General features: G+C 48.6%; 1 protein-coding gene across 1 annotated transcript in view; it reads right to left on the reverse strand.

Annotated features, from left to right (window-relative positions):
- Positions 1 to 8,900, reverse strand: part of LOC135888055 (antigen-presenting glycoprotein CD1d-like) — a 76,452-nt gene extending 67,552 nt beyond the window's left edge. The window contains 1 exon segment of the mRNA XM_065415871.1: positions 8,642 to 8,900. Within this exon segment, the coding sequence (XP_065271943.1) occupies positions 8,642 to 8,897 (256 nt within the window). The 5' untranslated portion in view covers positions 8,898 to 8,900.
- Positions 8,901 to 11,717: the final 2,817 nt, after the last annotated feature.

An 11,717-nucleotide genomic window follows, 5' to 3' on the forward strand; every position in this document is an offset into this window, starting at 1 on the left:
GGGGGGAGGGAGACGTAGACGGAAGCAAGTACAGGAAGTGGGCCCAAGGCAGGGCGGAAGTGGACCAGATATGGCGTCTGGACTATAGCCATAGACAACTTGCCCGCAGTTGGGTGCAACGCTCTCGAAGGTCGGCATGGGAAACACGAGGGGGAGGGTTCTGGGGTGTGGTGGGTCCCGCAGGATTTAATGGGGGGCGGGTGAAACTGGGATTAACGCTTCAAAGGGAGGGGAGACAGCGGAAATGGATCTCAGTGAGGGCGGAAGCACACCGGAAGTGGCATCAACCCCACTAATATAAAGAAGGACTTGCCCATAGTTCTTAATGGGGTCCGGGTGGGAAACAGGAACCGCGTTGGAAGGTTCCGGGGTGTTTAGGGCTGGTATCAGAAAGGGAGTGAAAATAACAGGAGTACTTGTGGCACCTTAGAGACTAACAAAAGGGAGTGAGTCCCCTTCCCCAGGTCAGGTACGATGGGGAGGTGATAGGTGAGGAGGGGAGAAAAGTGGGGGAGGGACAAAATTCCCACAAAAATGATAAATACCCAAAGGGAAAAAATCAGAGACCAATTTCCCACCCGTGTTTCAATTACGTCTCTACATTGTTGGTCAATTTTCCCCAGTGATTTTTATTTAGTTCCTTCTTTTTCTCTCTTTTCCCCTTCTTCCTGCACTCATCATTTAAAAAACAACATTTGCATGGTGGACAAAATTCCAATTTTCAGGGGAAAAAACATTTTCAGAAAAATTTTTTTTTTCATGAAATGTGTGTGTGTGGGGGTGAGGAGAGAGAAGTGTCCCAATTTTCAGGGATAAAATGACATATTTTCACTGGGGGAAAAAATGATGTTCTAAAACAAAATATCAATTCTTTAGGAAAATAACAATTTTTTCATGGGGAAAAAGGTTGCGTTTCTAAAAAGCAAATTTTAAAAAATCATTGTAAGATTTTGGAACATCACTAGGGGACTGAAGAGAAGAGGGAAGTGATGGAGAAAAGGAAAAGTTTTTACCCAACACATTTTTTTCAAAAAAGTCTGAAAATAGACAATTTTTCACACAAAGAAATGATTTAATTTTTAAACAAACAAACAAACAAACAAAAAACTTTCTTTGAGCAACTCCAGCCTGCTGGAGCTGTCACGTTGGTCACTCAGACCGATTCCACCGCCCACACGATGCTGAGGTGGGCTAGCGTTTCTCTTCATGCTCAGTTAGGAAGAGGGACCAGACGCTGCATTAATTACCCCCACCTGGTCATGCTCCATAGGGAGGCGCTGCAATCACTCCAGAGAGGCCAGGGAAATAATGCACTGGGACGTGATATAGTTATACTTCAGGAGGCCCCGGAGAAGGCGTTTCCTGAGGGTAAGACCATGCCCTAGTACATTATTCCCTGCTGTAGAGAGGGCTAGATGGGTTTTGTTGGGGTTCACATGGACCTTCACGCCCATAATTTTCTTCTGCTGTCCCACAAACCCTGTGAGGGTCTCCTCCTGTGGGGAATTCCCTTGTGGCTGCGTGGCGCTGAGTGTGAGGGACTCAGGTGGTGCTGGGTGCGGAGGGACTCAGCGCCGCTGGGCGTGGTTGGATGTGTGTTCCCCGCGTCCTGGGGTCTGGACTGTAATCTCTGCGTAGTGCAGGCTCTCGCTCTCCACGGCCTCCCGGCTGCCCTGGCCCTGTGTTGGACAGACACACAGTGAGGATCCCATCACCCCAGATCTGGTTTCCTAATTCTGGCCAATTAAGGCAGCTCCCAGGGAGCAAATCCCACAGTGTTACTCCAGATTGGAGGGGTTGGGAACCAGGACTCCTGGGTTCTCTCCCAGCTCTGGGAGGGAAGGGGGGGCTGGGAGCCAGGATTCCTGGGTTCTCTCCCCAGCTCTGGGAGGGGAGTGGGGTCTAGTGAGGGCTGGGACCCAGGACTCCTCCTGGGTTCTCTTCCCTCACTGTATTGTACCAGTCTTTATTGGCACCCAGAGACCAGACCCAAGCACAGGCTGGAACAAGGCCCAGCCTGCATTGTCTCACCTTCGGCTGCCGCCGGCGGGGCTGCGAGTGGGGCGGCGCTGCGAAAGAAGGGAGAAGAAAGGAACGTTAAAACAGAGGAGTGAGAGAGAGAGTCTGGGGTGAAGACGGAAGCTGCAGAGATCTAGGGACGGGGGAAGAAGGATGTGGGGGGGGGATGGATATATGGACAGACAGCCCAGCATGGACCACAGCGGACAGACGGCCACTAAGGTGTGTTCAGTAGCAGAGGCCCTGGCACATGGGGCCAGGAGGTTAGCGGGGGGAAGGCTCCGGTTTCGTACCTCGGCGTCTCTTCAGGAGGAGGGTGGCCACCAGGCCAATGATGAGAAGGAGCCCCAGGGCGATGGCGACCTGGTACAGGAGCTCCTGGGTGCAGCTCCCTGAGGGGGCTGGTACTTTATCTGGGTGATGGAGAGGAGTGTTAGGGGATTCTCAGCCCCTTGAGCCAGCCAGTCCCCTGCCCTGGGGCTGGAGAGGGGGAAGGCCCCATGCCCCCATTCCCCACCTCACCTGTGTCACTCTGGTTTCTCCCCATCACCTGCAGCTCGGTGCCCGCTCCCTTCCGGCTCTCTCCCTGGTGGATGCTGATGTGACACTGATAGAGACCAGAGTCCCGCTGCTCCAGCTCCAACACGGTCAGCCTGGCCTCCCCTTTCCGGAGCAGATCCAGGTGGGACACACTGAGCCGCCCACTGTAGAAGGGATGGGCAGAATCCAGTTCGACTCCCTCTCCAGGCCCTCTGGTCCAGGTCGCTTTGGCCATGCTGCCCTGTCTGTTCTCGAAGGAGCAGTTGAGTGTCGCGGTCTCGCCAGGGGACGCTAGGAGGACAGCGGGGCTCTGAAGGACTGTGAGACCTTCATGAACCAGGGCAATAAACATTATAGCAGCAAAGGAAAACTACGACGAGTGGTATCAAGACACGCCCCAGCCGCCCGAAACCTTAGCAGCACGGAGATAAGAAGCTAAGGGGAAAGAATTGTGTGTTCCTGTCCACCTTGCTACTGCTCACAACACTGTCGATAACACACTGCACAGGGCTTTCACTTCCACCTCCAACAGATACCCAATATCAGCACTGCTATGTGCACAACAGATGCTCACAGAGACGTTAGACATAAAATCACTCAGGACAGGTAAGTCCAAGGCAGACTTCACAGAGTTGCAAATGGATCTCACTAGACTGGGCGACGAAATGGCAGATGAAGCTCAAAGGTGATAAATGCAAAGTCAGGCCCACTGGGAAACATAATCCCAACTACACATATAAAATGATGGGGTCTAATTTAGCTGTTACAGCGCAAAGAGATCATGGATACTTCTTTGAAAACATCCTCTCAATGTGCAGCGGCAGACAAAAAGCAAACAGGATGGTAAGAACTGTTAGAAAAGGAAGAAATAATAAAATGGAAAATATCATAATGCCACTAAATGAATCCAGGGTACGCCCACAACTTGAATAGTATGTGCAGTTCTGGTCACCCCATCTCAAAAAAAGATACATTAGAATTGGAAAAGGTACAGAAAAAGGCAACAAAAATGATTAGGGGTGTGGAACAGCTTCCGTATGAGGAGAGATTAAAAACACTGGGACTGATCAGCTTAGAAAAGAGACGAGTAAGGGGGGGGAATATGATAGAGGTCTATAAAGAATGGTGTGGAGAAAATGACTATGGAAGTATTAATGACCACTTCACATAACACAAGAACCAGGGGTCACCCGACGAAATTAACAGGCAGCAGGTTTAAAATAAGCAAAATGAAGTACTTCTTCACACAACACACAGTCAACCTGTGACACTCATTGCCGGGGGATGTTGTGAAGGCCAAAAGTATCACTGAGCTAAAAAAGGAATTAGATAAGTTCCTGGAGGATAGGTCCATCAATGGCGAGATGGTCAGGGATGGAACCCCATGCTCTGGGTGTCTCTAAATCTCTGACTGCCAGAAGCAGGGACTGGACAACAGGGATGGATCACTTGATGATTACCCTGTTCTGTACATTCTCTCTGAAGCATCTGGCACTGGCCACTGTCAGAGACAGGATACTGGGCTAGATGAACTAGGCTAGATGGACCAGTATAGCCATTTTTATGTTCTTGCAGGAGGATTGCGAGTCACACAACTTCATTTCCTAGAATTCAGAATCCTAAGACACAAAACCCCCAAAACTGAGAGAGAGAAAAGAGGCTGCTCCCTAAGGCAGAGAGGAACAACTCACCCCACATTAGTTTAGGCTGGGTCTCTGCAGACTGACTCTGATCACATGGAGACCCCTCGGCTGCAGGCAGTTTTAAGTACACCACAAACACATGCCTCGACTTTATACAATTTGTGCTCCAAGCTACAGCAGGTGGAAATGTTTCCCGATGGAACGTTTGTCCCTTGGAAAATGCCGTTTCATTGAGATGACGACAACTTGTTTAGCAATGGGGTGGGTGGCACGAAAAAGCATTTTGATAGGGTCGAAAGGGAATGGTTTGATTTTTCAATTTCCAAATTTATTTGCTGTTATATTATTAAAAAAGAGTCAAAATTGAAATGAAAAACTTCAGTTTTATGGAAATAGAATACGTCTGGTTGACCTGAAATGTCATATCCGTATCTTTCCATCCATACATGCACCGATCCTCCACCCCTGGATTCATAGCTATCTATCCATCCCTAGTTCTCTATCTATAGATAGACAGGATCTTGGCTGGACGATAGCTAGCTAGATACAGATGCCCAGGGATGGAGTATGGATGGATAGATATTAATTTAGGGGTGGTGTGGATGGGTACATAGATAGAAATATAGATAAGAAGGATCTAGGGGGAGGGATGAATGGCTGGATGGACAGATAGAAATGGATATAGGAATGGAATAGATAGACGGAAGAACAGATGGGGGTGGATCTAGAGGTGGAGGATGGATGGACAGATAGAGAAGCATCTAGGGATGGGGTAGATTGTTGCCTTATTTTAGAGGATGATATATTATTGCAGACTCGCCAATTGATCTGACCAGAAGATAACAAGGTTTTTGTCCCAGAATCAGGCCTCCCAGAATTAAATACCATGAGTTCAATATCTTGTAAGGACCTTCGAGGCGGATGACAAGGACACGCAGGCTGAGGAGAAAATGCAGCCATAGAGACTTATTAAAATAAGTGAAAAAGCTACCAAAGCTCCAAAAGGGAATAACATAGCTCTGGGGGGACCTGTCTCATCAGCCTTTACCAAAGCTTCCTAGATTAGCACCCTCACACGGGCACCTGGTGGTAAGAGACAATGGACCAGCCTTGTCCCTGGCCTGCCAAATGGGTCCGACGATGCTCGAGACTGAGGGTGAACAATAGAACTGAAGGGTCAGATGCTGAGTAGCGAAGTTGATAATAGACAGTGGAGAAACTCAAAAGCTGAAGAAGACGAAGCTGCCTGCACATGGTGGGTTGCCCTCCTATAGGATCTCAGCAATATCTTGAATATTCATGCTAGTACCCAACCTTCTGTGGCCAAATCTAACTTCCTCACCCACATAATACTGGGGTGCACTTATTCTATAGGCTAGTGTAGTCACACATGTTAATGCCAATTGGCTCATTCTCAAACCTGTTATTTCTTTCCCAATCTGGTTTCCGGTTGTTACTTCCACATTCCTGCCGTGTCCTGTGTGGAGTCCCAAGTTTCTTAGATAAACATGTCTAGTTCCCCAAAATCTAAAAGGGTATCGGTTAGGCCATATATCTGAGCCTAAGCTCACCAGCCCACTTAACCATACAGATGCTCACTTGCTGAAGCTAAAGATACAGGATATAGGCCTGTAGGTCCCATTACAGCCAAACAAAATAAAGTTATCCAATGCAAACATACAAGGCAAATATACCAAGCAAACCAATAAATAAATGCAGAAAATAATAAAGCAAGCTAGCAGGTTAGCCCTCTGGCCTACAAGGTAGACAGACAGAGATGAATCTAGGGGTGGGGTAGGTGGACAGAAGGACAGAGATGGATCTAGGCAAGGGGCAGATGTAAGGAAGGACAGACAGAAATGGATCTAGGGATGGGGCAGATGGACAGAAGGACAGACAGAGATGGATCTAGGCATGGGGCAGATGGACAGAAGGACAGACAGAGATGGATCTAGGCATGAGGCAGATGGACAGAAGGACAGACAGAGATGGATCTAGGCATGAGGCAGATGGACAGAAGGACAGACAGAGATGGATCTAGAGATGGGGTAGGTGGCTGGATGAACATGCTAAATTACTACCTGCTGCCCAGGTGGGGATGAAGAGGAGGATGCAGAGGACGGGGCTCAGGGCTGGCAGCTGCTCCATGGTCCCCGCTCTCTGGGCGGCTCCGTGGGTCCAGCTCAGCTCAGCTGAGTATCCCCCAGAAGCATTAGCCCCAGGGGGCGGTGGAAAGTTTTGTGGTCAGCGCCTCTGAGATGGCTGCAGCGAGAGGCGGGGAACAAGGGCCGGATGTGTGTGTGTGTGTGTTTGAGCATGTGCTGTTCACTGTGTGAGGGACAGGCTGGTGTGTGTGTGTGTGTGTGTATGTGTGTGTGTGCATGCATCCCACTGCCCCCTAGAATCAGCTGCATTCCTTTGTGTCTCCTAGTCCGTGTACTGCGTATGACTGAGGAGGATTTCCCTTACTTAGACTGGGGCAGTTGGGGTGTTTAGAGCTGGGGCATCTGGTCTGATGCCCCGCCCGGCTGCCCTGGCGCAGGGGGCAGCACAGCAGCAGCTGGCATCTCCTGGAGCATCCTAGCTTGGTGGTGGTCCCCAGGAGCAGCTCCCCGGCCAGGGCTGCATCCTACACTGGGCCACAAATCCCTGCTCTGCTCTCAAACCAGGGGGGCCGACGGGCGTGAATTCCCACCCTGGGTCGGCGATCCGGCCCTGTCAACTTTCCATGTCTTTTTCATCGGCTCTGTCACAAGACATTTCTAACCAGACATTGTTCTGAGCGCCACAACCTTGAATGGTTGGCCAATAGCTACACCACACCGCTGGCTAGCGATATTCGGAAGAGCTGTCAGGTTGCAGGTAGTTGTGATGGGGATTTGGGGTAATTTGGAGTCATTATCTGTCCGAAACAACCCCACCAAATTGTACGTGTGGCTGCGGGTGGGTAAAATCTTCCCCATCAGCAGCTGCATTTCAGTCACCCCCCTTGGGGTCGCCTCCCATCTCCCTTTATCTCCAGGAAGTCATATTTTCTTGGATGACTTATCTCCGCTGGCTGAGACATGCCAATGTGCCATCGCTCCCACCCACCACCGCGCCAATCTCCCCCAGTTCGGGTGGCCAATTTTGGTTGGACGTATTCCTGGAGATTCCATCCCATGACATAACCCTTAATTAAAGATTAACCCTGAATTGCTGGAGACTCCAGGACAATGGTGGAAGATTGGCAACCCTAGGCCTCAGATGACAGCCTGGTTGTGGACAGGGGTGGGCGCAGAAGGGATGGCGCCTAGCGACTCAGAGTGAAGGTGTCCGGTGGTAGGTGGGCTCCCGGGAAGGGGTCTGAGAGTGGAGGGGCAGATGGGGCGGTTGTGTTGAGGGGCTTTCTTGGGGTGTTGTTTTGTCCACTGACCCTGGTCTTTCACGACCTGCTTTGGGTGTTAAATTTGACAAGGGGTGCTTGTGAATCTATCTGCAGCTGTGGGGAGAGAGTGAGGAGAGGTGGAGCTGGGGGGAGGGCTGGGTGTCAGGACTCCTGGGTTCTATCGTAGGTCTGGTTAAGTGTGGTCTAGCAGAAAAAGACTCCCAGCCCCCCTGACTCTAACCCACTAGTCCCCATTCCCCTCCCAGAGCTGGGAGAGAACCCAGGAGTCCAGACCCTTTGCCATCCTTCAGTTCAGGTCTGTGCACAGCCTGGCACGACAGGGCCCCCGATCTTTCTCGGGGGGAGGGCCCATGAGGGGGGCGTCCATTTGTTACTGGTACTTTCTGCAGTTTCTGTGGTGGGCTGAAACGTCACCTTCACCCCTGCGCGTCGTGGTGAGAAACAGGAAATTCAGCATCTTGCACGGCTGCAGATTTTGCAAAGGTGGCAGCAGTTGGGGCTGGGGAGGGGGTGAGTTACAATCAGCTACAGAAGTATCGGAGTCGGGGGCACATACGATGCATAAATAAGTGACCACGGTTTCCGTCCCGTGAGCCGGAGTCGATCTCCAGGCGCTCAGCTTGCACTGCCAAAAATGCTTCTAGCTCTCACAGGATTTGAGCCTGAAGGGGAAGCTAACATAAATTGTGGTGAATCAAAATTCTAGTGAAACCCTCCAGTGCCACTGGGTTATGGCCCCATCCCGGAGCCATTCACGTTTCTTATTCCTCAGGCAGACAAGAAATCCCAGGACCACGAAGACCAACCCCAGCACGGAGCCCCCAACCTCAGCCAGCATCTTGGCCCTGGGAGATTCAGTCTGTGCTTCTGTGAAAACAAGAGCACAGGTGGTTCGGGCTCAGCCCAGCTTCTCCTTCCCTTTGTCACGTCCCCGCTCTCTGCTCCTGGGGTGGGGATGGGGATCTGACCCAGGCCCATCCCCTGAGGGGACTCCACAGAGATAGGGGTGCCCTGCGGGCTCAGGGGTTGCCCCACACTCAGAGGCTCTTACCCCAGTGCACGGTGAGGGGGCCCCACAGGCTGATGTGCTCCATCTGGCAGGTGTAGACGTCCCAGCGCCGGGGGGTCATCGCCAGTATCACCAGGATCTGGAAGGTCCAGTCTCTGTTGTGGAGCAGCTCCGTGGACACCGCCCCGGCCGTCTGTTCCTGCCCATTCACGAACCGTTTCATTTCAACCCCTGAGAGGTAAAACCCCATCACGGAGCAAACCAGGAGGTCAGGGTGGGGCTGGGACCCCTATTTCATAGGGGAAACGCCCATGGGGACAGAGACAGGAATTGTCTAACTCTCTGGGCCCGGGGAGTTGGGGTCTTGGGACCAGGGTGTGCTCCTACCCCTGTGGCCCCGCCTGTCTCTATGTCCCACCCTCACCCTCCGTCTGATCACAAATCAGGACCATAGAAAAGAGGGAGCTTGGCCGGGGAGAGCTCCGGGAACAGACAGTGATGCACAGTGGGGGGCCCCAATAGGCCCTGAGGGGAGGTTGCAGCTGTTCCATGCAAATGGGAATAAATAAATAATGGTTATTTTCATTGATTGAGCAGGATCTCCACCCTCTCCCCAGAAATGGGGATAGAACCCAGGAGTCCTGGCTCCCAACACCCCTGCTCAAACCCTCTTCCCCTTGGCTGCTCCTCCCTGAAGGGTTTATTGAATGGCCCAGGCCAGCGGTGGCTCCCTGCGGATCCTGGATCCCAGCGACAGGGCCGCCCAGAGGATTCAGGGGGCCTGGGGCAAAGCAATTTTGGGGGCCCCTTCCATAAAAAAAAGTTGCAATACTATAGTAACATGTATTTGGAAATGTAAAAAAAACCCAGTGAAATACATTCAAAAAATAATTTTTAATAATTTGAAAATACACGAAATACATTATTTAAAAACATTAAATGCTTTAATGGTATGTAGACATTTGCAATTACATAATGCTTCTTATGAAATAGTTTTTTTACAAATTGTTCTGAACATTAATTATACAGCTGGAAATTTTTTCCTCGCTTTCATTTTGGCGAAGTCATTAATAATGTCATCAAAACTTATGTCTTTGGCCATTTCATATTCTATGCTCAAAGTGAGCAAATGGTTCAGCCTTTCTTCCCTGTTGGCTGAACGCAAATGATTTTTAATCAATGTTAGTTTACTAAATGCATGCTCTCCCAGTGCTACTGACACTGGCAACACTGTTAGTAGGCGTAAACAAATACAAATCTGAGGAAACACATTTTCCAACCCTTTTTTGAAGAGAGCATTAAGAAGTGTAAGTGCAGAGGTTATATGTCCATCAACTCTTAAGTTGGAATCTTCTTTTATTTTGTAAAAGATTCTAAGTTCCTCTTTAAGATCTTCTCTCTGGAGGTCTTTTGGATACGCTGTGGCCAAAGCGTCAACAACATTTTCTATAGAAGATTCATCCACTTTATCTGGTGGACACAAAATGGGTGAAAATAAATTTGAGACTTCAGCCATTCTTTCGCCAAGACCTCCTAGCTCTGATAGAAGCAAATCCATTGTCGGGAAGAACACCTGTGCTTTGAACTGAATATCGGGAGAGTCAAAGGTATAGTCTGCATCCCCTGTGTCGTCAAAGAATCGCTTGTTCTTCCGGATCCTTGAGTCACTTTTCATTTTTGGGTCAATGCTTAGGCTTGAAGTGACTTGTTTGGCTTCTTCAAAAAAAATTGGCCAAGAATCTTTCATTGTTCGAATTTCCTTGACCAAGTTGCTCACGTGTTTAGCTCCCTCTTCCATTGTTAATTTGGCGCTTTGTAGGACCTTGTTCTTATCATCAATACACTGAAGCACTTTAAACCATATTGTAGTAAGAAGTACAAATTCAAATGACTTAAGCCACTTAATCAAACAGTCAACATCTGCCTGGATTTCGGGAGGTAAATGAAGCTCCTCTTCAATTTTAATTAAACTTTCCAGCACGCCTGTGTGATTTTTGATTAGGGGGCGAACAGCATCAACTCTTGCACTCCACCCAGTTTTAGATACAGAGTGAAGAGATATATTTGTAGTTGTCTGCAAAATTTTCCATCTTGCAGGGCTAAGAGCAAATACTTTATAGAGTTTCTGAACATTTCCAAAATATGTTTTTACCTCTACACTGGTTTCCATAGCGTGGGTGCCACAGAGGTTCAGCGTGTGAGCGCTGCATGGAGAAAAATAGGCTTGGGTATTTTCTTCCAAAATTCTTGTTTTTACTCCCTGAAATTTTCTGACATGTTAGAGGCATTGTCATATCCCTGTCCTCTGCACCAAATAGTTCTATTTAAAAGTCACATTCTTTTAAAAACCTCTTTATCTGTTCTGCTATATCTGCGCCAGTCTTCTTTTCAAAAGCTACTAGTTTAACAAATCTTTCATGCACATCCCAATTTCCATTTTTTTCCATCACATATCTGAGAATAAAAACTAACTGCTCTGTGTGTGAAACATCAGGTGTACCATCAACAACAATGCTGAAAGATCAGGCTTTTCTTACCTCTTCAAGAATAGAGTTTAAAACTTTCTCCCCACATAGTTTCAAGAACTCATTCTGACTACGCCATGACAGGTAGTGAGCCTGCATTCTTCGACCAGACTCTGCATTGAGCTACCATCTCTAGATGTTGTTTCACCTCACTATTGTACCTGTCCACAAGCTTCAGTGTTGGCAAGAAAAACGCACAGTCGTCATAATCAACAGTAGAATGGCTACCACAAAATGGCAGATTATTCTTTGCTACGAAAAGAATTATGTCGTAATACTGCATCAATGCCTCTTTTATCACTGAGTGTCTGAAATAATTCCTTCCACTTAATGTAATTGCTCAAATGTAAAGCGTTTTCTTCATGACTCTTGATTTTCTCGTAAATCTTTTTCCAATTATCAGCAATTCCACCTTCGACAAATTTTGAATGATGTAATTGGTTAGTTTGAGTTTCACTTCTGTAGAGACTGCAGGGAAAACAAAATATTGCTGCAGCATCTTTACTCCACACCATCCAGTCTCTTTCAATACATTCGCCATTACTCCGATGTTTGGAAAAAACTGTTATCAGCAATTTCCTGCCAAAAGAATC

Source organism: Emys orbicularis, chromosome 13 (assembly GCF_028017835.1).
Source record: "Emys orbicularis isolate rEmyOrb1 chromosome 13, rEmyOrb1.hap1, whole genome shotgun sequence".
NCBI lineage: Eukaryota > Metazoa > Chordata > Testudines > Emydidae > Emys > Emys orbicularis.